This window comes from Tamandua tetradactyla, chromosome 7 (assembly GCF_023851605.1).
Source record: "Tamandua tetradactyla isolate mTamTet1 chromosome 7, mTamTet1.pri, whole genome shotgun sequence".
Taxonomy (NCBI): Eukaryota; Metazoa; Chordata; class Mammalia; order Pilosa; family Myrmecophagidae; genus Tamandua; species Tamandua tetradactyla.
The window spans coordinates 24,887,485-24,914,883 of NC_135333.1; the positions used below are offsets into that span (position 1 = coordinate 24,887,485).

The 27,399-nt window shown below is 45.3% G+C and overlaps 2 protein-coding genes across 2 annotated transcripts in view; one reads left to right on the forward strand and one right to left on the reverse strand.

Moving 5' to 3' along the window:
* Positions 1-15,544, forward strand: part of TIMP3 (TIMP metallopeptidase inhibitor 3) — a 56,278-nt gene extending 40,734 nt beyond the window's left edge. The window contains exons 2-5 of the mRNA XM_077168638.1: positions 2,665-2,747; positions 9,731-9,842; positions 10,521-10,642; positions 11,752-15,544. Coding sequence (XP_077024753.1) covers positions 2,665-2,747; positions 9,731-9,842; positions 10,521-10,642; positions 11,752-11,949 — 515 coding nt within the window. The 3' untranslated portion in view covers positions 11,950-15,544. The remainder of the gene's footprint in view (positions 1-2,664; positions 2,748-9,730; positions 9,843-10,520; positions 10,643-11,751) is intronic.
* Positions 1-27,399, reverse strand: part of SYN3 (synapsin III) — a 437,285-nt gene that overhangs the window by 303,292 nt on the left and 106,594 nt on the right. The window contains exons 4-5 of the mRNA XM_077168643.1: positions 23,426-23,582; positions 17,342-17,431 (exon numbers count right to left, since the gene is read on the reverse strand). Coding sequence (XP_077024758.1) covers positions 17,342-17,431; positions 23,426-23,582 — 247 coding nt within the window. The remainder of the gene's footprint in view (positions 1-17,341; positions 17,432-23,425; positions 23,583-27,399) is intronic.

Consider the following 27,399-nt stretch of genomic DNA (forward strand, 5'->3'; position numbering starts at 1 on the left):
CAATGGGAGAGATTTAAGAGGAGAGATACTGGAGGAGTCAGGGGCTTGCCTGAGGCTTCACAGTAATGGTGGAACTCTAATTTGAATCTGTTCTTCTGGCTGCAAAAACTTACTCTCTTTTCATAGACCTGTCCTCCTATGAAAATGTTCCAAATTCAGGCCATTTCAGGGTAAGGGAGGAATTGGCTGGCTGTGTGCACAGAAGCTTCCAGAAGTGCCCAGCTTTATGGGACAGATCTGTTTATGACATGTTATGTCTAAATCAAGTCAAGTCACTTTTGAGCCAGGAAAGGGTAGACATTGCTATTTAAAGGAACCTCTTTTGCTCTTTTTTCCCCTAAGGCAAAGACTCACTCCCTAGTTTGCCTTTGGTGCTAATGAGAAAGATGATGAATCCACATGCATTCTGGAAGAATCACTAGTAAAGGCCTGGCAGATAGGCTTTCTGTCCAACAATTAAGCTGTTACAACCTGCCGGTGGGAGTTAACATAGAGGAAACAGTCCCTGGGGCCTCTGGGAGGATGGCTGCCTGCCGAGGATACTGTTGCAAGGTTAGACACAGAGGTGGATGCAGAATGCTGAGGGAGCTTGGCCTGAGATCTTGCCAACCTCTCATTTTTATAGCAGGCTTGGAAACAGCCACTTGCCTCCTCCCAATTTGAATTGCCTCAGCTAAACTGCTAACTTTACCAATGGGCTTGATGCTTTGCCACCACTGTCAAAGCAAGTCTTCGAGGGGTGGTTGATTCATCTGGGTCCTGACTTCATGTCTGACTGGGAGGGTAAGGTCCAAGCTTATTTGGGGAGGAATACTACAGAATCTTATAGGAATGGGGACTTAGTTCCTAGAGAGATCAGGTCAGATTGGATTCAAACAATTGGGAAGCATGTTGGGTGCAGGGCATACACACCGGGGGAGGATAGTGGAGCTACCAGAATGTCCTATGAATGGGAGGGGGTTGGTGAGCAAAGGTGTTCTGTTTCACAGTTATTGAGCACCTGCCCTTTTTGGGTTACGTGCACCTGGAGGTAGGAAAGAATGACAAGATCTTAGAGCTGAAAGAGTTCAACTTGTGATTCCAGGTATGGCTGCCATACATGCAAAATCCATTCCATTTGGTCAACATCCTGGCACAAGAGTACCTAGCCTGCTTTGATGGAGACACTATCTGCCCCTAAGGCAGCCTCTACTTTTGGTTGCTGGCTCTTGTTTCTAGATGACTTTCTTTGGTTGAGCCAATTGCTGATAAATACTTCTTGGTAATTTCTGAATTCTGTCTTTAAGACATACCCATTTGCAACTCCATGTGCCTGCTCTACAAATACTTGAAGTCAGCTATTGGGTGCTTCTGCTTCACATTAAGTAGAAAGAGGAGAACACGGCACCTATAAATTCAAAGTCAGTCCCTTTCCTCTCAGATCCCCCTGCACTTGGTAAAAGTCTCTCTTACAGCCCTCATCGTCCTGTATCTAATTATTTTAGTATTCACAGTCAACTAATATTTACTGAGCAGCCCCTTTCTGCATGACATTATGGTGAGAAATCAGGCAGCATCTTTTGTTTACTCCTCATTCCAACTCCCAGAGGTTTAGTCACAGCCTTCTAATAGATAAGAAAATTGCTTCTCAGATAGAGGAAATAAATGGTCTGCTTCACTTCTCTGTCAGTTTCCCTATTTTGCATAACTGTGAAAGCTCAGAGTGCTCTTAAAAGCTGGCTGTGAGGGGGTAAACAAGTAAAATGACACATAGTAGGAGTGCAGTAAATGGAAACTTTTTCTATTGTAACAATCCTTCCGTGCTCAACCATTCCGTTTTTGGCGAGGATGACGATGATGACATTAGTTAGACTTTATTGAATTTGAACTATGTCCCAGACACTGTCAAGGGTTTCAAGTGCATTATCTTGCCTAATCCCTTCGATCCAGGAAGCTGGTACCTTTATTTTCCCTGTATGGTGGAAGAGGAAATAGGGACTTGAACAAAGTTAGTTGCCTGAAGTTCCACACTCATAAACAGCAGGACTGGAATCGGAACCGTTCAGTTTCTGCCTCCCGAGCCCTGCTCCCAACCTCTGCCAACCTCACTGAGCAAGACTCTATTGCCTTCCTTAATATGTAAGTGCTGGGTACTGAGGGCTGGATCAGACTGTCGACTGGGGCACCAGGGGGAGCTGGGGTGTCACAACCCTGTGAACACGGCGGGGATTTATGTGTGCGAAGCAAGAGCCAAATGAGGTGAAGGTTAGGAAAGGGTGCTTATGGAAGGAGAATCGATCTGGGGGACCATAGGATTGCCAGATGGGCAGTGGAAGGAGGTAGGAAGCTCCAGCAGAAGTGGATTATAATGAAACCACACATTTGCCAAAGCCCCTAGGGTATGAGCGCAGCCCAGGCATTTCTGCAGCAGGCAGTTGTGAACATTTGGGGTAATTAACTTGAATGATGGCTGCTTCCCCTTCCTCCCCCACTGCCCTCCCCACTTCACCCACTGTCTTTCACCAGAATTTTTGCGTTTATAAACACAATCATCTATCCCAACTGGCTCAAAGGTAAGAAAGCCGTTCCAAGCCCTGCTGGGGGGCTGGCACGCCCCTGCTGAGATGCTGTTCCTGTGTGGTTCAGTTCTCCATGACCTCCCTCCCGCCTGTCTCTGTCTTACAGTGATCCGGGCCAAGGTGGTGGGGAAGAAGCTGGTGAAGGAGGGGCCCTTTGGCACGCTGGTCTACACCATCAAGCAGATGAAGGTGAGTGCTGTCGCCCTGGCACCAGGAGGGTTTCTGGGTCCTGGCCCCAGGAGGCCGGCGGGTTGAAACTGGGCTCTGTGTTTGTTCAATGTGTAAGCCCTAGCCCCAGGCCTTCCGCCCTGCTGGAGGGGGAACTGCTGAGGCGGCAGAAAGTAATGGGCAGGGAGGGGAGGGAGGGGAGAGTGGCTGCCTCAGCTGGAGTCTCTGCAGGTGGAGTCACTTAGAGGCAGTCCTTAAGAGGCTGAGCTGTGGAAGCAGACAGCAGGCAGCAAAGTTTCGTTACCTGGCAACAGTCTCGTTACCTGGCAACAGGAGGACCTCTGTCAAGTGACTGCCTTCCCCCGGACCTCAGTCTTCCCGTCTGTAAAATCAGGGGGTTGGACTTAGCTTGTCTCTAATGGCTCTTCCGAGCTCTGTCTTTTTGGGTTGCAGCAATGCCTATAGGTCTTGTGCAGTTGCCGAGATCACAGTTTGGGCATGCAGCCCTCCAGTCTTTACGCTGAACCTCTGTTGATATTAGGACCCTCTTTCTGAGATAGGAACTGCACCCTCTTTCTCTATTTTTCCAGCTCTAATCGTCTTCTTGTGTCCGGCTAGTTAGCAAGGTGTACTAAACATTTTCATATTATGAAGCATATTATTGAGCATATTAACAGTATGAAGCATGTGCGGAAGTATGCCTTAGGGAAAAGAACAGCAGATTCAAAGTCTAGAGAATCTTCTTCCTGGTCTCAGCTTGGTGACTTTGAAATCATCCCTTTTCCTGGGCCTCAGTTTTGCCATCAGCTGCAGTGCAGAGCTGGGTTTGATGCCCCTAAAAAGCCCTCCCAACTCAGGGAGGACTCTAAGTGCCTTTTAAGGAGCAGTGGGTGGCAGGTACTGTAGGGGGTGCTCCTGCTATTTGCCTCACAGGAGCATGGGGGTTCCACCTTGGATAACAGTCCACTCAGCCATTGGCCCATCAGTTCCCCCCGCCCCCCCCCCCAAGCACCTGTCTTACAGTCAGAGCTCTGAGCCAGGGGCCATGGAGGTCCTAAGGAAGATACCGTTCCTGCCTTTAGGGACTAGAGGCAGGTTAGGGGAGGAGACTCGAGTGCGTGATGAATCAGCAATTCAAGATGGGGTGTGCTCAGGTCCAAGGGAGCTACCAGCCCTTTTCCTCATTGTTGACATTTGCATCCTGAGCAACAAGGATGGGACCTGGCATGCAACAGGGACTCAGGAAATGCTTAGCCATCTGATGAGGGCATGGGGGTGAGACTCCGCTGGCCTGAAAGTTCGCCAGAGGAGACGAGCTTTGATACACAGGTGGAATTGAGTGGGGGACGTAGACACAGCCTACTGATAGTACCCCACTATCCTAGAGGCAGACTCTGGGTCTCCCTCTATCCCTGCAATCCAAGGCCCGAGGTTAGGTGGACAAATTGTGTGCAATCAGTTGTTTTGGATTCAATTTTGGAAACATCCACAGATTTCTGGTTATGTAATGTTCAGAGTCAGCCCTGGCCGGTTGCCTTTGGCTGCCCCGGCCTGGTCATGAGACCAGCTTAAGTCTCTCGATGGCTGCAGGGAGAGGAGAGTGGGTGGAGGTGGAGAACCCACAAGACCAACAAACCCAAAAAACCCACTTCACAATCTCAGGCGGCAAGAGAATGCCAAAGAGGATTAGACGGAAGAAGAGGTTCAGGAAACACATTCGCCCACCTGCTGTGGGACAGTCCTCGTGGTACTTTGTGGCCAGCAGAGAGCTGTGAGGGAAATAGCTGGCGGTTCCTTCTCTTGCCCGGCTTCCCTCCTGCTTTCTGAGCCTGGAGGTCAGGGGGACCAGAAGCTGTTCCCTGGGGCACATAGTCCCACTCCCCCTTTCTACTGTCAGGCCAGCCAATGTTGTTTAGGGCCCAGTAACATTTCCTTGTCTGTCACCTTCAGAGCACACCACCCCTTCCCAGACAGATGGTCTATACTATCAGTTCACCATTCTTCATTTAGGTTCGTGGATCAAGGATTAGGCATTAGAAGGGATCTTGGTGCTGATAGCCTTGCTTCTGACAGAGGCTCAAAAGTCAGTGACTTGCACAAATTCATGTGTTTGATTAATGGCAGCTCTGGTTCCCAAGCTGAAGCATTGAGATTCAAAATTTCCCATGCCCATGTGTTTTTTTCACGACTCCCAAAGTCTCCCTGCCATCTTTCTTTGATCATCTACACTATCTGATGCCTTTTATTATCTCTCCCTACCAGCCCAGTATTAGATGGCTCATAGAAAAAAATCAGTGCCTCGCTATCTGGAGAGACCTCTCCATTTGCTGGTCTCTTGAGAGCAGCCTGCAGATCCAAGAAGGTGCTGACATAGGTGTAGGAGAACTGCATCCATCCATCCATTCTTCCATCCCTCCCTGCTTCCTCTCCAAGTACATTCACTGTTTTTAGCACAATCCATGTGCCATGGATGCAGAGAAAATATTTGTTTTTTTTTCTAGTTGTTTTGTTTTTATATTATTTAATATAATACTCCATACAAGTAACATTTATCAAGCCTTTGCTATTTGCCAGACACCTGCCAAGCCTTTGCATGGGTCCATCCTTACAACAACCCTGTGAAATAGGTACACTTCTATCCTCTATTTTACAGGTAAGGCACCAAGATCTTGTAGTTAAAAAGTGGCAAAACTATACAGAGTTTGTCTTAGGCTGATTAATCATTGCTACCTACCTTGGGTCCCCCCACCATTTATATCTATTTCCCCTTGAGAAATAAAAAGCTCATCTTCAGTTTGTCACTCCACCCCCCGCCCCTACTTCACACACACACACACACACACACACACACACACACACACACAGTGTAGCTCTTCACTTGCTACATCCTGCAAAGGGTGTAGTGGAAAACTGCAGGAGGGAAAGGGGAGAGGCCAGAGAGGCGAGCCCGCATGAATTTTGGCGCTGGTCCCTGCGCAGCTTTGTTCTAGAGCATTAGAAAGCCTACCCCTGAGACTCTGATGGGGTGAGCAGAAGCTCCCTCAGAGCAGGACTGAAGTTAACTCTGTGATATGAGAATTCTAAGCCATCCTGTCTGACCTCTCTTGAATACCTCCCCACCCCAAAACTGGTCATCCAGATGAAAGGCAGGCAGCTGCTCTCCCCTTTGATAACTCTGGAGCCTCAAATCTGCCTCTCAGGCACAACTTGAGTGTGTAGACATGTACAGGTTTGTGTGTATGTGTGTGTGTGTGTGTGTGTGTGAGGGAGGGGTGCAAGGCATTAGAATTTGCAAACCCAAATTTGAAGATTAGCTGGGGCTGGGCTGGGGTGCGAAGGTGAAGTTTACTAGAACTGGCTAGTCTAATCTATGCGGACTTTATGTCTCATCAGGACCATGAGAAAGTGGTCTAGTTTGCCAGGAGCTGTTGTGTGTCCTGTGGACACATGATCTCAGGCTGTAGGGGACAGCACATGGGGACAGTATGTTGCAGCTGGTACTGGAATGGTCCCATGGGGATACCTGCTAGTCATGTGCTTTACGTCCTGACCGTGGGCAGAGCAGATCTACTGGGCAATTAGAACCTTTGACTCCCAGGGACTTCTTTCCATCAGCAGTTTGTCTAATCAAATAAGCAACAAAAGGCTCACCTATGAAGCCCTATCTGGAGCCCAGCATCTTCGAGGAACCCTGACCTCCCCAGCCCATAGAGAACCACTCCCTGCTTCCCACCCCGTGACTCTTTGTGGTCTGTGGCTCTCACTGCAGAGATTGAATCTATTCTCGTGTGCTCTGCTTCCCCAGCTAGCAGCGCATCCTGGGAGAGAAAGACTATACACTTTTGTATCTCCATCAAACACCTCATGCCTTCAAACCTCAGTTGCTTGGTGTGTAAATGAGAAAAATCGTGGATTTAAATAAGTTCATGATGTAAAGCAGCATCTAGCATTGTGCTGCTCTTCTGTAGAAATGACAGCATCTTGGTGATGCTTCATGCTGTCAGTGTAGAGCTGAGACGAGAAATTTTCTAAAAATTATGCATGTGATCCCAGACTTAGAAACTTCTTTCTCATGTTTTTTGTCCCTTCACCCCAAGGGAAGCTAACTTCATGAAACTTTGAAGAAGGGGGCCAGATGCAGTAGAGGCTAGCTGGCAAACAGTAACCTGCTTACGTCTGAAGGCATTTGCTACATGCACTGAGAAATGAGATTGGACACTTAAGAAAAGGGGGACCAAACAGTCCCTCCTCTCACTCTGAATTTTAGTATAACTGGGTTTAAGCTAACTTTTACTTCCAAGTTCTATCCTAAGTCATGAAATTCGCAGGAACACCCTATCATATAAGCACCTTGTCCCATTTTACAAATGAAAAACAAAGGCCCAAGATGGTTAAGTAACTTGCCAAGTGACTAATAAGTAGAAGGGACAAGATTCAAACTCCACCTGTCTTTCTCCAGCACCTGAATTTACCACTAACTCTTCATTGCCTTGGTTAGATCAGATTACTTTTAGCATCCTCTCCAATTCTGAGATTCTATGGTTTTCTGGTTTCAGGACATTATAACCCTTCCACATTGGTCAAACCAATTCTAGATCTCTATGACTATGACTGCAGACTTAATGATACTTTTAGGATCAATGTTTAAGTCAAGATAAGATACGTATAAAGTCAAGACAGCAAAATGAGTGAAATATACCCTTATCATACCTTTACTATTTTGTTACTTTCAGAATTGATTCTAAAATGCAGCACGGGGTTTGTTTTGTTAGATCCAGTGAACCGAGATGTTTTAAAATTTTAGTCCTGTGTGAAAGTTGTAGAAGCAATATATAAAGGTTCCTTCAAGCTCACATGTAGCAGTGATGTCAAGTTGATTTCAATGACTCATGTTCTTAGTAAGCAATTCAAAGCATGCTACTCTAAACAAGGGTTAGATTGTCATCCTTAAGGCAGAGAGGAGATAAAGGGGAAAGACAGACTTAGAATGAACTAATGTTCCAGTAGGTTGAGCCCAAAAGACTTAGAGCGAGTACTCAGATGAAGCCTTTGCCAAAAATTCAAGGAAACTCCACACCAAAATAAGAAGTTGTTCTGCCCAGGAGTACGTGGAGGGGATTTTCTTCGAAGGCCATACTTCATGGCATGCACATGGCAGCACTTTTAAACATGGTTCCTATTAAAGCCAGAGAGGCACCATCAATCACTGTGGAAGTAGGGGGTATGACTGTACACCCCCCTGCTCTCCTGTGCATAATTCCTAGTGTAGACAGCACTTCCCGCAGGGCTTGGCTGCATTCCCTTGTTCAGCTGGCAAGCTTTGGGGAAGAAGAGGGTTAAGAAGGGAGACCAGTTAAATTAAAACCATCTGCACTTGAGTCGATTAGATCAGCGTTCCCCTTAAACAAGGCAGAGGCTCCCAAATGCGGTAGATCGCCATCTAAAAGAAGACGAGTAAGGACAAAAAAAGAACCCCATCAGACTGAATGGAAGCCTTTAGATGCGATGACAATGAGCTGAGGTCTGGCTTTTTACAATTACCATCAGTAAATTAATAAACACACATCAGGGACTGAAGTAGAGATATTGTCCTATTGTAAATCCTTAGGACAAGCCCAGAGGCCACCAGCAGTCTAGGGCCTATGTACTTTGAGAACTGGAGGGAGATTGGGAATGGGCAACATCTCAGTGCCTTGTCCCACCAATTCACACAGTTAACAAAGTTGTCTTGGCAGATCCTTGCCTGAGTAACACTCGCGGGCTTGACCTGGAATCATATAGTTGGCTCAGACTTCTTTGTGTTCATACTGGTGCCCCTGAGCACGGGCTTATAAAGGAGGCACAGTGGCAATAAGGGGAAATGGCACTTGCTCACATCAGAGGATTTTGGTGATGAGCCTCTGAGGGTCCAAAGGGAGACAGCAGGGGGTGATGGTGGAGACCATGGACTCTGGGGCGAGGTCCCCTGCTTGGAATCCAGCTTTGCCATTTCCCAACTGTGTTCCTATACATGTATCTTAACCTCCCTATAAAATGGGGATGACAGTTCTCACCTCATAGGCTGTCTTGGGGTTCAAATGGGTTCATTTGGGAGCAGGGTTTCTCAGCCTTAGCACCATTGGCATTTGGGGGCTAAGTACACTTAGTTGTGGGTGGATGGAGCTTTCCCAGGCATTGTAGGATACTTAGCAGCATCCCTGGCCTCTACCCACTAGATACCAGCAGCACTTCTGCCCACTCAATTGTGACAACCCCAAGTGTCTCCGGAGGGTGCCAAATGTCTGCTGGTGGGGATGGTGGTGGTGAAGGGCTAAAATCACCTCTGGTTAAGGATCACTGTTTTAGATTATGAAATTGCTGACTTCAAAGAGAAATGTCCCATATCAGCAATTTCTTATGGTTCAGTGTGATAATTCAGTTAAAACTATGAAATTTGTACACATATTTATGTGCATCATTTGAAGTAAAGGAATCCAGTGCTTTCAGCCCCTCAGAAAAACAAAAACGTTGAGAGTCCCAGGCCTGGGTACACCTTTTGCCAGCCAAACAGAAGTTGTCAGTCTCATTGACTGTAAAATGGGGCTATAATATCTAGCGTCCAGGGTTCTCGTGAAGATGTTGGGAGGGGAATGTGAGAGGGAATGCTTTCATTCATTGATAATGCCCTCTGGGAGCTCAGGTCCTGAGGTCGGTGAAGCAGGCACAACCCCTTTCACAGCAGCTTCTTTGGGTTTCTGGAAATGTGTTGGGATTTGAGAAAAGTGTGGTTAGGGGAGTAGGAATGGAGGTGTGACTGGTTAGATGGAAAGATTTCTCTGGGAAGATGCCACCCATCATGGCTCAGAAAAGGGGACCAGGTGGCCTAGTCTGGGGGAAGGGTGGCCTGTGTGGGCAGGTTGGTGATTGCACACAGTGGCCTATCAGGAAACCGATTCCCTTAGACCGAAGACCAGCATCTTTCCTGGGTCTGGGTCCTCCTCTCATGACATTCCTTTTGCCCACAGATGTACCGAGGCTTCAGCAAGATGCCCCAAGTGCAGTACATCCACACAGAAGCTTCTGAAAGTCTCTGTGGCCTTAAGCTGGAGGTCAACAAGTACCAGTACCTGCTGACAGGTAATACCAACTCTGGTGTCTAGGACAGTATCTGGAAGGTCCTCCATTCCTTCATTCAAAAGAATGGAGAAGGTGTAACTGACCCAACAGTGTCCTGAAGTCTTTAGTCCCATGTTAGGAACTTCTGAAGAGCACCCCGTGTTGAGTCCATCGTGTTTGTCCAGTGGTTAGAACCCTTGGCTCTGACATTTAAGGTGGGCTTAGTCTCAGCTCTACCACTGACCCTGCAGGGGAAATCTCCTGGTTCAACTTTATTATAAATAAAGAAGGATTGTAAATACCTATTCCTCCACCTCCCAAACTATTACATTTATCCTTTAAAGTTTTCCACCTTTAAGGCAATTAATGTAGTCATGCAAAAAAGAAGAAAAGTTGATGAGGGAAGTCAACAGGACTCTAGTACCAGCTCCAGTAGTTAATGGATTTGAGACTTACAGATTGCTTGACCTCTCTGGGCTTCATTTTCCTCATCTGGGAGATAGGGATACAGCCTATCCTAAAAGGTTTTGGGGGGAGGGTGAAATAATCATGGGTCTGAAAAGTACTCAGCACAGCACCTGGCCTAACATGCACAGCGCCTGGCCTAACATGGGTTCTCAAAAGTGTGCAAATTCTTTCCCTTCTGGCCGACCTTGGAATAAAACCACTCTTCCCTTGTGTTCCTCTTGCCTCCTCTAGGTCGCATCTACGATGGTAAGGTGTACACAGGGCTGTGCAACTTTGTGGAGAGATGGGACCAGCTCACCATCTCCCAGCGCAAAGGGCTGAACTATCGGTATCACCTGGGTTGTAACTGCAAGGTAAGCCCTGGGGAGAGCATGCTGGGAAGGTGCTGGCTCTCAGCCCCAGAGAATATCCACTCCTGCTGTTGTTCTAAGGGCTGGGTCCTTGTGCTGGGAGGGGCATGTGGTTTGGGGCCAGGGTGATGGGGCAGGCTGAGCAAAGAAGGTGAGGAGTGCTCCCTGAGGCTGACCATTGCAGGAGGTCAGGGAAGAATGTCTTTCTGCTGTACTCTGCTGCTTTAGTGTTGCCCATTTAGAAGCTGCCAGGGATTGAGGGCCCTTCCGGAGATGGCCCTGTCTCCTTCCAGCCATTCAAGGCTATAGCAGGTACAAGATCTTTACAGCTGGCAGGTCTTCCAAGCAGACCCAAGAGGAGTCATCCTGGGAACTGACTCATTGGTGGCCTGGCCCCTGTACCAAGCCAAGCGAGGCAAGCTAGCACAGGACTGCTGATTCTGGAGTTTACAGACTCCAGAGTTCTTTAAGCAAAACCAACTCCTCAACCCAAGCACTGGGTCAAGTCTCCTTGCTATGGGAGGGAGTTGGCCTTTCTTTCAGTTAATCCTTACAGCAACCCTGTGTGTTTTAGTTACTATTGTCCTCATTTTTCAGATGAAGAACTGGGACCTCAGAGAGCTTAAGTGACCTGCCCAAGATTACATAGCTCGCCCACTGGTTTCCACCCCAAAGCAGTTGGACTCCAAAGCCTATACTTTGATCTTTCTAATTCCTCAATTTCCTAGAACAACTAAGAGTTCTCATCCTTGCCTATTGGCATCTAAGAGGCAAAAGCCCTCTCAGTGTCTAATTCTATCACCTACTGGCTGTGTGACCCAGACAGAGCATATTACGTAACGTCTCTGAGCTACTCTTTCCTCATCTGTAAAAGGAAGATAAAACTCATAATTAAGGAGAGGAAAGTAGAAGGACTTAGCAGAATGTCTGGAGCACCATATGTTGTCAAGAAATGCTAGCTACTATTATTTATATCATTATCTTCACTAAGGAACTGATGTGGCTGAGCTCCCTCTGCGGGTATCCCAGGTTCTGAATCCAGACCCTGGTCAGCCTCACACCTAGGTCCACCATGGGGAGCTCACCAAGCCTTGGCTGTTCTCTCATTGCAGATCAAGTCCTGCTACTACCTGCCTTGCTTTGTGACCTCCAAGAATGAGTGTCTTTGGACCGACATGCTCTCCAACTTTGGCTACCCTGGCTACCAGTCCAAGCACTACGCCTGCCTCCGGCAGAAAGGTGGCTACTGCAGCTGGTACCGAGGATGGGCCCTCCCAGACAAAACCACCATCAATGCCACAGACCCCTGAACGCCAGACCCTGCCCCATATCACCTCCCTCCCTTCCCGCTGAGCTTCCCTCGGACACTAACTCTTCCCAGATGATGATGACAATGAAATTAGTGCCTGTTTTCTTGCAAATTTAGCACTTCGAACACTTAAGAGTCTATGCTTGTCAAATGGAGTTTATTTGGAACATCCTCCTGGCCCACGCTGTCCTTTCTTTTTGGTTTTGACATCACCCATTTCCACCAGGGAATTTTTGGTGCCATGCCAGAAAGAATGAGGAGTATCTACCCCTCTTCTTCATAATAATATAATCTCTATTTTTTTAGGAAAACAAAAATTGAAAAGCTACCCCCATTTGGGCATTGTAATACCTACCCTTCTTTCTTCTTACCCGCCTCACCATCTCTCAGACCCTCCTCCTTCTCCCCTTCATCCTCCACCTCCGTACATAAAGGACACAGACAAGGAAGTTGCTGAAAGGCCACCTGTTTCAGATTCAATCAAGGGCAGCAAGCTGACAGATACAAGGCACACAGAAGATTTTAATGCCAAGGAGATGCTACTGCATGTCCCAACCAGACTATATCTGTGCCTGCAGGTAGGAGTGGGGCAGGGGGAGGAAATAACTGCAAGAAAGGGTCTGAGATAATGCAACACATACAGAATTCCTCCAGCCTGGCAATGCTGGGGTCGACCAGAAGGTGGGCCCAGGGGCAAGCAGCTAGGTCAGAATATTTGAACTTTCTGAATTGGGGAAGACTTAAACACCTGCCTGAGGTCAGGAGGCAAATTGCCTGCCTTGTACAAAAACTCTGGTGAAAAACTGAGAATGATGTCTTTCCCTGCCTCCCACGAGATTTGCTCCTGGAAAACTCTTTGGTAGATTTAACGGGGAGCTTGTCCTTATGTAAACTGGAGAAATAAACACACCATACACTATCTGCAGATATAGCCAAGTAGATTTTGGGTAGAGAATACTATTTCCAACATAGCATTTAGCTCACCTAGGGGGTGTGTTTGTATACACATTTGCATATACCCACACGGGACATAAGCTAATTTTTTACAGGACACAGAATTCTGTTCAATGCTGTTAAATACGCCAATAGTTTAATCTCTTCTTTTGTTGTTGTTGCTTGTTTGAGGAAAATCACGACATTCCAAGTTGCCTTTTTTTTTTCATTTTAATTAAAATTTGAAATTCTGAACACCCTCAGCATCCCTCTTTTCCCCCAAAACTGAGGTCACCTGAACTCTGCCCCTCTCCTTTCCTCCTACTTCATGTCTGGGGGCCTGCATTTAACTGGCTTGGCTCAGATGGGAGATGAGTTACTGTGGGTCAGGGGCCTGAGCAGAAGAGGGAAAGCTGCAAGCACCCCTCTCTGCCTAGACGGCCACCTCTTCTGGTTTGTGGGGGCCCGCTTGCTCTCCTTCACCCAGCTAGGTGGGTAAGTGCACCTCCTGAGTTCCTCACCATGTAGAATCAAAGTTGATGTTCACTGGGGAAGCCTGACTCTGCAAATCAGCTGCAGGGTCTCTGTTGATTTTTATGAAATAAAACTATAATATAAATTCTCCTATTAAATGAAATTATTTTAAGTTTTAGTGTCAAAGTGAGATGCCAAGAGTAGATGATAAGTGTATTTTTTACCAAGTTTGGGAGGGGAAGGTGGTGACACAATATGATTTCTCTCTGTCTCTTTTTTAAGATTATGGTATTTATCCTCTATTAGTATTTGTATCTTCAGTTCATTCCACTTGAGGAAACTGAAACAGGAGAAAGAAGAAGCGAATACCACATTGTGGTGTGCCATCCTCCCCCGGTCACACACACAACGCCCGGGCACCTGGTTTCCTTGGGGACGATTTCATTTACTTTGCACCTTGTGGCCCTGCCATTTGGTAGAGGTAAAGTGGGAGGCCTGGCCCTATCCATGGGGCAGTGTGAGCAGAGGGAGCTGAGATCAGCAGGCTGGTGGCCCTTAGTCCCTGAGTCCCAGACTTGGTGTTTTGGGATCGTCATTGTTTCAGCCTCAGAGTCTCACAAGTGGGACCCCTGCCCCAACTCACACAAGTGCCCCTCCATGAACAGACACCGGTGTCTCCTCTATAAAGTATCTGGGCTGAGAATGGTTCCCCCACAAGGAGGGCCTCGGGCTGAGAACTGAACACGAGTCACCTGAAGTTCTCCTGCAGAGCAGAAAAGATGATGAGCCACCAGCCCACCTGCCAGGCCCTGACGAGGAGAGCACTAGGTCCTTTGCAAAGTGATGAGGTCAGAGGACGGTGTTTGAGCTTTCTATAAGCTAAAGCTTTGTTTTGATTATTTCACCTGTTCACTTACTGTATAATTTAAAGTCATTTATGTAGCTGAGACACTTCAGTATTTCAATCATATCGTGGATGTCTTTTTGCTAAAGCTTGGCTCCTGTGTAGGCTGTAATATGTGTACATTACATTGTTTAAGAGAAGAGGAATTAAATCCATACGCCGCCATTTTCCTGAATCAAATTCTACAGTGGACCGGAGGGTAAGATGCTTCTGTTGTGCAGGCAGCTGGACGGTGAGTCAGGGAAACTGGAAGGGAACTAGCCCCAAGCGTCCTCCAGCCTCCCAATAGGAATTCCTATGGTTTCTGTAGTAGGAAGGAGGAGGCCAAAAGTAGAAAGAACATTCATGCTTTTGCCCTGTGGCAGCTGGCCCTGGGCAGTCTGCTGGTCACTCCCATTCGCCACTCCCCACCTCATTCCTTTACCTACCCAGTTGCGAAGCCATGAGTTCACCAAAAAATCAGGGGTCACAAGAGTGGCAATTCCAAGATCTTTTTGCCTCCTCTGGCCATCTCTTTTCCCTCCCAGTCATGGAAGCCCCACATCTGGTTCTCTCCACTAAGACCAGAGCTCCCATCTGGCCAGGGTGGAGAAGTCTAGGAGACTCCTGTTACCCGTAAATCTTCCTCCCCCTTCAGCCAGCCCCAGACCTGCATCGTGGTGCTTGGACTAGAGCCCATGGGCACCATTTATCAAACCATGGTTCTTGAGCAGGAAAAGAAACATGACTTACTGAAATAGCTCCATCAAGGAGAAACTGTGGTCCCTGGGAGACAGTCCCTTAAGCTGCCTCAGCTCTTCCCCTTCATCTTCTGCATGACTGTCAGCAATGTGGGTTACCCCAAGATGGCAATAGATTCTAGGGTTAGTTTTATTCAGAAAGAAAAACTTAAAAGAATCTGATGTCAAAAGCAAAACGACATGGGGGGGGATGGGGTATCAACAACTTCCAAGTCTGCTCTTTGAAGAGGAGGGGACGAACTTAGAAAAACAGTTCATGCTTTGGGGATAAGGGCTCCTTAGGTGCTCCCATGCACCCCGCCTTTCCCGTTAGCCAGTCTGCTGTCCTGACACCCAGAAGTGATGGAGAGAAACCAACCAGAGAACACCTGCCTGGAAGGAATGTATTTGTTGCTAAATTTTGTAGCACTGTTTACAGTTTTCCTCCATGTTATTTATGAATTTTATATTCCGTGAATGTATATTGTCTTGTAATGTTGCATAATGTTCACTTTTTATAGTGTGTCCTTTATTCTAAACAGTAAAGTGGTTTTATTTCTATCACACACCTGCCGTCTCTTGCCTCATGGTGTCCTGGCCGCCGTTGAGTGTTATATAGGCAGCAGAGGTCTCGGAAGCCCGTCTTGCTTGCCTGCTCCAATTCTGAGCACACTACCTCCCTGCTGGTCCCTGCTCCCTGGCCCCCACGTCCACCTCCACATCTAGAGCAAAATTTCCTGGCGTGCACCCTACCCTGTTCCAGTCTTTTCCTGGGGCAGGAGGAGTTTCAGAAGATTCATCCTCGATTTCCTCCTGGCCCTAAGTCTGGCCCTGAACTTAATTCCCTGATTCCCGTGCCAGGATTCTCCCTGGTTCTTTGGAATCTGGATCTCTATCTAATCAACTATTAATGGCACAGGTGCTCCCAGATGGGGCCCTGACTCAGCTTTGCCTGTTCTCTCCTAAAGACGCCCAACCTGGTGGAGGTTGGGAGGGAGGTCTGTAAACAGCAGTCCTGATGCCAACTGCCTGCCTGACATTCCGAGTATGGGTTGGCCTGGTTGGGAATGCTAGGAAATCATCAAAACTTTCAGCTGGCCTTGTCACACACAACAGACTGGGTTGGCTGCAAATCCCTTGGCCAGTTTTTACCTCACTATTGATTCTATTCTAGAATATAGATTTTACCCCTATCATAAAGCTTTTATACTTTGAACACCTGTAATGTGCCAGATCCAGTGCTTTATACAATTAAAGCATTAAGTCTCAACAAATTACACCTTAATCCACTGTTTTCAAGCTCACAGAGGTTAAGTCATTGCCCAATCTAAGAAGGAGGCAGAACAGGGAATCAGACCAGCTAGTTTGATGATAAACCCTGAATTTTCTCATGCTTTGTAACTTTGGGCTGTCCATCTTATCCAAACCAGCACACCCTGGGTTTGGTGACTCTCACTGGATTAGACATAAGGGGAAGGTAATCGGAAAAATTTCTGTGCGTAGTCAGACAGGTCTCACATGGAACATGCAGTCATCTCAGTCAGTATCACTGGGGGTTGTTCCACTTAGCAGACTGAGCTTGGAACTCTTACAAACAGCCCATGGTCCCAAGCTGGGACTAGCAGACACCCTGTTAATTCTCCTGTTCCCTGAGACTGACATTGCCCATGAGGGCAAGCTTAAGACCACCAACTGCACAAGCAGGCATGCCACAGGCTCTTGCCAGCTGCCCAGAACACCTCCTTCCCAACTTCCTCTGCCTGTGGATGGATAACTCTTGACCTCATTCAAAAAGACACTAACTTCTCCCACCTAGGCATTCTCTGAAGGGGAGGCAAAACCACATACTCCAAGTTAAGCCCAAACCACCTCTCAGCACCAACTGAGGGTGTATCAAAATGTGAAGAGGACACACAGGAAACTGTTCTTTGATGATCAGTGCAAATAAAATATTACCAATTTTATTAAAAATAAAGTTAAAACCATGCCCCAGACAGGACTTGAATGAAATAGCATCCCATGTTTGAGACTTCTTTTACTTTTATTAACAACCTCTGGCTCCAATATTCAGTATCTACAAGTGCCAGTTCAAACTGTCCCCTAATTTGCTGAAAATTCCCAAGGCCCCAAGGAATATTTTCCACCTTTATCCCTTGCCCTCCTTCCTCAGGTTTCACCTGGAGAGGCAACTCTTTGCCTAGAAAAGCCAGGCATCCCCATGGCACATAGCTGCTCTTCCTTAGATCCCAGTGGTCCAGGAGCCATCCTGACCCCACCTTCTCCATCCACAGGGACCCAGGACACTGGCATCCATGTACATTCCCTCAACACAAAGATACACAGAGTAAAACAAGAGCACTCACCATTGGCTTATGGTTAGGGAAAAACGTTTGCTCCACAAGCGGGAACTTCTCAGGACCCAGGGAATGGAAGATCTTAATGAGTTGAGAGAACTAGGAGGGAAGAGGAGAGCACATTGATCAGATGTTGCCCAGTATGGCAAAACCTCACATTCAGTCCCAGACCTCAGACTTCTGGCTGCTCCCAGCAGGAGCTCCAGTGGTTCTTGCCTGCCTGCAGGATAAAGGCCAGAGTCCTCAGTGGAACATTCACCCTTTCCACCATCTAGATGCATTAGCCCCTTTTCTCCTGCCAGAGCCCGCTGAGTTTAGCTCACAGCATTTAGTGTGCATTTACTATATCCTCAGCATTTAACACAAGATCCTTGATCATAGCGCAACCCTCCAACATTCCTGCCATACCGCGCTTGCAATGTTCTTCTTTTTAGAGAGGTAGTATGGTGTAGTAGCTCATAGCATGGACTCTGGATCCAGTCTCCCTGGATTCATATTCCTGCTCTACCACTTACTAGCTACATAACCCTGGGAAGTTGTTTCAGGTTTCTGAGCCTCAGTTTCTTTATGTAACTTCAAGATAGCATGAGATCCTATGTGCCAGCTTTAAAATATTATATACTCAGAAGAGCCATGATTTAGTCTTGATCCAATCTTGTGGGGGCAGCCATTTCTTTTAATCCTGATTCAATATTATAAGGGTGGAAACTTCCGATTAGATCATCTCCATGAAGATGTGGTATACCCATTTGTAGGTGTGGCCCTTTAATTATATGGAGATGTGACTCCGCCCATTTAGGCTGGGTCTTGATTAGTTTACTGGAGTCCTTTAAAAGAGGAAACATTTTGGAGAAAACTTAGAGCCAATGCAGACACTTAGAGAACAGTTGCTTCAGGGCTGACAGAGCCATGGATGTTTGGAGATGTAGAGTCCAGTAGACATCACCATGTGCTTTCCCATGAGATGCTAAGCAAGCCAGAACTAGGGTAGTGTCCCAGAGGAGCTAAGTGAAGGCTCACAGATTCTAGAGAGGCAACCACTGCATCAGAAGCTGGAAGCAATGGAACCAGGAAAAAGGACCAGCAGATGCCAGTTATGTGCCTTTCCAGCTGATAGAGGTGTTTCCAATGGCCCCAGCCTTTCTTGTGTGATAGTAACCTCTTATTGGTGCCTTAATTTGGATCTTTTCTTACCCTTAGTACTGTAAACTTGTAACTTTCTGAATTCCCTTTATAAAAACAGTTCCATTTCTGGTATATTGCATTCTGGCAGGTTAACAAACTAATATACCTACCTCATATGATTATTATGTGGGTTAAATATACAATGAGCAGAGAACAGTGCCTTGTCCATAGAAACACGTGAATGTATTATTAATAGATATTATTATTATTAATAGTAGTAGATATTTTACTATTAGTAGCAGATATTTTACTATTAGTGGTAGATCTTTTCTCTACTTTTACAACTCCTCACTCATCTCAAACAGCTCAAGCTGTGCTCTCTCCGGAAAGATTTTCTCAGGCATTCTATGTTCCTCCTGCTTCAGCACTGCATGTTTTTTCCATAACTGTAGGTGTTGCCTTCAGAACTAGATGGTAAGCTACAGAACTAAATGGTCTGCCTTGAGCGTCCATAATTTTCCATCATTCCTACACCACTCAGCATCAGTAGGAGCTCACTTTGTGCCTGGGGCTGTGCTTTAATGTTGTGGCAATGAACTGAATGCAGCTTGAAGGAAGACAGACTATAGACAGATGATCGACACACAAATGCCTTGCTGGAGGGAAACATGGCGCTTATGGGACCAGGAAGAGGGGCAGAGTAGGGGCCACAAGCAGAGGACACAAGAGAAAGAGGAAGGGCCTTCCAGGTGTACAGTGAATTGGCACATGCTAGTGACCCTTGGTGGCTGCCTTGGCTGTGCCCTTGGATACAGGGACAGTGAGAGAAGAGATCAGATGGTGATCCCACAGACCACCAGGAGCTTGGGATTCATCCAGAAGATGAAGGGGGCCACTGGTGGCCATAAGCCAAGAAGAGAAAGTTAGATTCCGATCAGAAAGAAGAGCTTCAACTTGTGGTCTGTTATGGCCAATGGTTAGAGTGGGGGCCCAAGTCTTATGCCAGATCAACTTGGGGATAACTCAATCCTGAAACCCCAGATAGAGAGATCAATGTAACTTGGGCACCTTTTGTATCAGGCCAGGGTGGGACTGTAAATTCCTGGGGTTTAAAGGTGTAGCACAACATGGATTCAACTAGGAGCATTTGGGGATCCTTGGAAATACGGGAAATGATGTTGGGAGGAGGGGCGGATTTCATTTTACAGATACACTGAAGTCCAGAGAAGAGTAATTTCATGATTAAGTACATGGGTTTTGAAGAGGCCCAGCTCCGTCACTTACTATTAGCTACATGAGGCCAGCCTCAGTTTCCTCACCTGCAAAATAGAGATATTAACAATAATTACTCCTCAGAGTAGTTCTTAGGATTAGATAAAATATGTGTAAAGAGATTAATACAGAACATAGTAATAATAAATTAGCTGCTTGTATCAAGGATGACTATATGGAAAACAAGATGGCTAGGCTCATACATCTAGTGCCCTTTCCACACAGTGACACTTGAAGCTCAGATTCCATCAGCCAAAAAAACTTAGGGAAGAAGGAGAAGGAGACCAGAGCCCTGGACATAGTCGTTAAAAGCTACCCAAATCTATTAAATTAATGGATGTATTTATGCAATAAAAGTTAAGTGTCAGTTCTGCATAGCGCTTACTCCAGTTACTAATGACAATAACCATTGTCACTATTTATTGAGAATGTACTTTGTGCCAAGCACAGTTCTAAGCACTTTACATGTATTAACTCATAACCTTACTGAGTTTTTATTATCATTTTACAAATAAGGAAACTAGGCTCAGAGAGATGAAGCAAGTTTGCTCAAAGCCACACAACTTGTAAATGGAGGGGCCTGGACTGAGGCAGCCTGGCTCCAGAGCCCGTGTTCTTAAGGACTGCCCTAGACCACCAGGAGATCCTGCAGAGAGACAGTAAAACAAGACAGCCATTACCTCTATGTGGCTTCACAGAGCTTACATTCCCTCCCTGCACCGACCCCCCAAACTTTGCATTTCCTATCCCCTTCCCTGCTTTGTTATTCCCCTTGGAAAATATGACCTATTTATATTATTATATTATATATTATATTATTATATAATGTCATCATATGAGATAGTAAATATTTGGCATATTTCTATAAAAGGATCTCATGTGTACCTGCCCCCCAGAATGTAAAATCTGTGGGGTCAGGTATTTCGGTCTGTTTTGTTCACTGTTATATGCCTACGACCTAGAACAGTGCCTGGCACATAGTAGGTGCTCAGTAAATATTTATTGCATGCTTGAATTACTTCTGGCAGGGGAGACAGATAATAAACAAATAAATGTTTAAATACATAACTCGAGGTGGAGATAAGCATTGGGGGAATTAAACAGGGTAAGGGATTGGAGAATATTTGGGGAGGATGGGGAGCACTATTTTAGGCAAAACCTCTCTTAAAGGTAATGTTTGAATGGAGACTCAAATCAATTGAATGAATGAAATTAATAAATAAAAGGAGGAGAAATCAAGCTTTGGGGATTGGAGAAAGACTACCTCAATTCTAGTTTCACCATTCACTGGCTATGTGACCCTTGAACCTCTCTGAAGCTAAGCTTCCTAAAATCTGTAAAATGAGGTGATGCTGCCCATCTCACAAGATAGCAACGTGTTTGCCTGGTACATAATAAGTGTTCTATAAATGTGCCTGGCATTGATAGCCATGATAATGATGAAATGCTGATAAGAACATTGCCCATGCACTACTACTATTAATATAACATAATTATAATATGTTATTATATAATATTTGCTATTATTATTATGTAATATTTGCTAGGTGATGATTACAAGAGTGGGGTCTGGCCAAGTCACCTCAACTGGGAAAGAATAGTTTCCTCAACAAATAGTGCTGTAAAAACTGGTTCTTCATATGCAATACAATGAAGGGGGATCCCTATCTCATATAAACATACCAATTCAAAATGGATCGAAGACCTAAATATAAGAAACAAAACTAGAAAATTCCTAGAAGAAAACATAGGGAAATATCTTTAGGACCTTGCATTAGGCAGTGGTTTCTTAGACTTTATACCTAAAGCATGAACAACAAAAGAATAATTAGATAAATGGGATTTCATCAAAATGAAAAACTTCTTTACATCAAATGACTTTATCAAGGAAGTATAAAGACAACCTACAGAATGTGAGAAAATATTTGGAAACCACTTATCTGATATGAATTTAATATCCAGAATACATAAGGAAATCCTACAATTCAACAACAAAAGGACAAACAACCCAATTAAAAAATATGTAAAAGACTTGAATAGTCATTTCTCTGAAGAAAATATAAAAACAGGCAGAAAGCACATGAAAGGATGCTCAACATCATTAGCTATTAGGGAAATGCAAATCAAAACCACAATGGGATACCATTTCACACCCATTAGAATGACTACTATTAAGAAAACAGAGAATAACAAGCACTGGAGAGGATGTGGAGAAGGAACACTTGTTCATTGTTAGTGGGAACATAAAACAGTGCAGCCACTGTGGAAAACAGTTTGCGGTTCTTCAGAAAGCTAAGTATAGAGTTGCTATATGACTAAGTAATCCCTCTTCAAGATATTGAGAGCAGGGACTTGGACAAATATTTGCACATCAGTGTTCACGATGGCATTATTCACAATTGATAAAAGATAGAAGCAACCCAAGTATCTATCAACAGATGAAAAAACAAGCAAAATATGGTATTTATACACAATTAAATATTATTCAGCCATATAAAGGAATGATTTTCTGATGCATGTGATACCATGGATGAACCCTAAAGACAGGTTGTTACGTAAAATAAACCAGATACAAAAGGGCAAATATTTTGTGAACTCACTGATATGAAATAATTAGAATAAGCAAATCTATAGAGCTAGAAACTAGAATATAGGTAGAATATAGGGATAGAGGTAGGGAATGGGAAGTTAATGCTTAATTGGTACAAAATTTCTGTTTTGGGTGATGGAAAAGCTTTAGTAATGGATGGCAGTGATGGTGGCATGACACTGTGAATGTAATTAAGAACACCGAATTATACATTTGAATGTGGTTAAAAGGAAATTTTAGGTTATATATACATCCTTATAATAAAAAATAAGGGAAAATAAAAAGCGTTGAGGAGGATTTGAAGAAATTGGAATCCTCATGCATTGTTAGTGGGAATGTAAAATTGCACGGCTGATGTGGAAAACAGTTTGGTTGCTCAAAAATGAAACAGAATTACCATATGAGCCAGCAACCCACTTATAGGTATAGACTCAAGAGAACCGAAAACATATGCCCACGGAAAACCTTGCACATAACTGTTCAAAGAAGTATTAGCACAATAGCCACAAGGCAGAAGCAAGCCAAGCAACCATCAAGAAATGAAAGGATAAACACAATGTAGTACATTCTTACAATGGAATATTATTCAGCCATCAAGAGGACCGAAGTGCTGATACAACGTGGAGGAACTTCAAAAACATTATGCTGAATGAAATAAGCCAGGCACTAAAAGCCACATATCATATGATTCCATTTATGTGAAATGTCCAGCATAGGCTAACACACAGAGACAGGAAATAGACAAGTGGTGGCCAGGGCTGGGGGGAGGGGGGATGGACGACTAATAGGTCCAGGGTATCCATTTGGGGCCATGAAAAAAATGTTCTGCAATTAGATGCTTGCACAGTATCATGAACATACTAAAAACTACTGATTTGTACACTTTGAAATGGTTAAAATGGTGAACTTCATGTGAATTTTATTTCAACAAAAGAAACTTTTTAAAAAGAAAAAAAAAAGAAGTGTGGGATCAAATTGTTTATACAGTTGCTTAACATGTCTCTTCTCGGCTGAGGCTGCCGTGCGGGGGAAGGGGCCCATCTTAGGTCCAAGAGGCCACCCGCTGCCTTCCAGGTCCCTACCGGTCAGCCTGGAGCGTCACCTACCACCCAGGGCTTGCTGCAGAAGTTGTAGACGGAGTAGAGGGAGTTGACGGCGGGCAGCCCTCCGTACTGGAGGCCGATGACCAGGCTGCGATAGTCTTCTCCCAGGGCCATGCTGTGGGCATGCTGGCGCACCAGGAGGAAGTCTGGCTTGAAGGATCTGTTGGGAGAGGGGCGACAGCAGCGTTACTGCCCTGGTGTACGGGAGGGGCACGGCTCAGCCGGCACACACTGCTGGTTCAGCAGGACCCGCTGTGGCCACGGCCTGGGGGGAGCACTGGGTTCAGCATGGGGAGATGCGGAGGAGGAGGCCAGAGGCAAACATACAGCTACTCAGTTCCAAAGTAAAAGGACTGAAAACGCCTTCCATCTTCTTGTTTGTTTTCTGCGGGCTATTTTCTAGCTCTTCCACATTGAACATGAATTTTATTTGCAATAAAGAAATTTATCAGATAACTCAGAGGGTTTACTGAGGTTTTCCTGAGGGTATTGTGTACTATACCTAATGCAGGCATTATCTTATTTAACTCTCACAGCTGCCCGCAGCAGTTGATTATGCAACCCTCAAGTCCAGTTTCCAAAAGAGAGCACCAAGGCTCAGAAAGATTAAGTCACTTGTTCAATGCCATGCTGCAGAGAAGCGGCAAGGCCAGGTCTGCGGCGCTACATGGCCTGAATTCTCCACCACGGGCTTCCCTCCTGAATATTTCCAGTGTGATCCACCCCTTTCAAGAAGCAAGTTCTGGAAAGCATCAAGAGTACACTGAGCATGCCAAGCTCTTTGCAAAGCCCTTCTGGAGATACAATCCTGATTAACGGTCATAAACAAACCTGGTGAGTTCGGGACCCTTACCCCATGTTATGAATGGGGACACTGCAGTTCAGAGAAATTACGGACTTTCCCAAATCACAAAGCTGGGAAGCTGGAGAGTCACATTGGAACTCAGACCATCTGGCTCCAAATCCATATGCTTTACACTCCATCACATGTACAGATTCACACACTGCAAATCTTTTCTTGCCACTGACAGGATTCAAACTTTTTCCCGATTCCGCATGAGAGAATCAGTCCCATAGTAGGCGTGAGCGTTTCACCTAAAATTATATGATTGATCCATTTGGTTCTTACAGAATCAGAAACTCACTTCAAATAAATTGTGTTTCTGTAAAATAGTTCATATATAAATTAAAATTGCTTTCAAAGGGAAAGGATTTGCTCCCACTGAAGGCAGAAACAAAAATGTGCTCCAGATGTAGACATTTCCCAAATCATGCTGAGCTTGGACCTCCTTGCACATGGCCCTGCCTGGCGCCGTGAGATCCAGGGTGGAATAAATATGTCTCGAAGGAAGGAGTAATGTACGTGAAATTTGCCCCCTCATCCCCAAAGGAAACGCCAGTCTCCTAGGATTAGTTGCAACTCATCCCACGTGGGCTACCATGATGTATGTCACGGCCTGTCTTGGGAAGCTCAAGCAACACCACTGGGATGATATATACTGTCAGGTATATACCTGACAGTAGGTTTGTGGAGACAATCACATCACAACTGTGGCTAGGATTAGGGTTAGAATCTTGGGAACAGTATGCCTATATCCTAGAAATGAATCTGTCCATGCAGTGTATTTTACAGATGGGAAAATTGAGGTCCATAAAAAGGTAGGGGTGGGGCGGGCCACGGTGGCTCAGCAGGTAAGAGTGCTTGCCTGCCATGCCCGAGGACCCGGGTTCGATTCCCGGTGCCTGCCCATGTAAAAAAAAAAAAAAAAGGTAGGGGTGTATCCCAGGTAATCCAGAAAAACCATGGCAGAGCTGGAGCTTGCCCCCAGGTCTCTCCTCTCTCTTTCCATCCATTGCTGTCTGTGCTCCACGTTGCCTGCTGGTTTCAGCAACAGATACAAAAAGAGAGAAGGTAGCGGGGCATGTATGTCTCTGACAGGAATCCAATGATAATAATAGAGCCCTAATTTAAAATATAATCACTTTCTACTTTTATCTAATTTTAAAAGTAGTACATGTTCATGTCATAAAAAGAAAGCACACGGAAAACATAAAGAAGCAAACAAAATTACCACAATTCTACAATTCAGATAAAATCCCTATTAGCTTTTCTGTTTTTCCTTATATGTACCCCATGATCCGGTTACCTATTTTAATGTATATATATAATATGCTTTCATATTCATAATTCATTTTCTATTCTGACATGATTTTTGATGTTTTTAAGCAATATTATATTGTAAGCATTTCCTTAACCATTCAAATATCTGCAAAAACATAATTTCTGAAGGCTACATAATAGTTCAATGAATGGATATACCATGATTAATTCAACCAATCTACTATTGCTCAACAGGCTATTTCCAGTATTTGGATTTATGCATCTTTGCACACAAATCAGTGCCTTGATTTTTAACTAACTCCTTAAGATAAAGATACCAAGAAGTGGAAGTTATGAGCTTCTTTTTAAGGGACTCAGCATACCCGGCAGGACACTCATCCAGAAAGGCAGTGCTTATTTACATGCCAGCAGCTGTGTATGAGTGTCCATTGCACTACAGCATTGCCAGTGCTGCATTTTTAAAAAAGATATTGTTCCATTTGATAAGTTGCCCTCCCCTCCCCTCAAAAGCTACCCTGTATCACACTACAGTTTTAGCATTTCTGTGATTCCAGTGACCTTGAACTCTTCATTAACGATTTGTATTTCGTTTTCTGTAGAAGTCTGCTCCCATCTCTCCCTATTTTAAAAAATGGATCTGTTTCCTTATTTATATGAGCAGTCCTTTCATCCATCGTATTTATGGTAATGCTTTTATCAGTCGCTTGCTTACTTTTGATTTTTCTTGTGGTGTGTGCTTAAAAAAAAACATTAACTCATTTTCAATTTACTCATGGACAAATATTTGTGTTTCTCTTTTGATTTCCCTCCCTGCTTTGATGCTCAGGATCCTCTGGGGCTGGGTTCTTAATGAGGAAACACCCATCCTCCTGGCAGTGGGGTTCTGGTCACAGCCAAGAGGGGTGGTGCATTGGTGTCTGATGAGGGATATGTCTCCCTGCTCCATGAGGAGATAATTAAAGGGCTCATGCCGGTTGGCCTCCTAGTTTTTTGTTGTTTGTGGAGAACTCATAAGGGGACTACAGCCAGGGAAAAAACAATCTGACTAGAAAAAGAGGGGCCCCCCCAAGGCCAGCTCCCAAGAGACACGTCCACGGCCCGTCTCGGAGGCTCCACGCCTGGCCCCAGCAATCACAGCACTGCCCTCCAGGACCTCAACTCGCTTTGGGAGGCGGCATGTCTCAGTGCCAAGCAAGGAGCGGTGACTCACAAAGTCTTCCTGATCCTTTCATAGAAAAGTCATCGCCTCTCTGTCTGTAAGCATTTGGAAATCTCCTTTAAGACTCGCATATTCACAGCGCTCTTTCAAAACTCTCTGTCACTCACCTGCTTAAAACCCTCTACAGGCTTCTACTGTCTGACAATGGATTCTAAGCGCCTTCCCATGGCTACAAGATCTCGCATGGGGTGGCCACTGTCTTACCTCTCCACCGTCACTTCTACCTTTCTCCTCTTCCCTCACCTCTGCTCCAGTCACACTGACCAGCATTCCTCTAACTCCTCTGCCCAGACGCTCTTCCTCCAAAATGTGCGTGTGACTCACTCTCTTTACTCCCTCTCCAGCCCAGAGCACCTTTTCCGTCGACCCTATTGAAATTTGCCCCACCCATTGCGTTGCACTGTTTTATTTTCTTCTCAGCTCTGACCACAATTTTATTTCTCCTGTGTATTTGTTTAGTTGCTTGTTGTCTGTCTCTCTCCCTAAAGATGTTAGCTCTATGAGGATGGGGACCTTTCTGCTTGTTTTGAATAGTCCTTTACCATGTTTTTAATTGAATGATTGAGTTAATGAATGCAGGCAAGTATAAGGGAATGAATAAATGAACAAGTTTGAATGGAGTGGACCCTGGGAAGG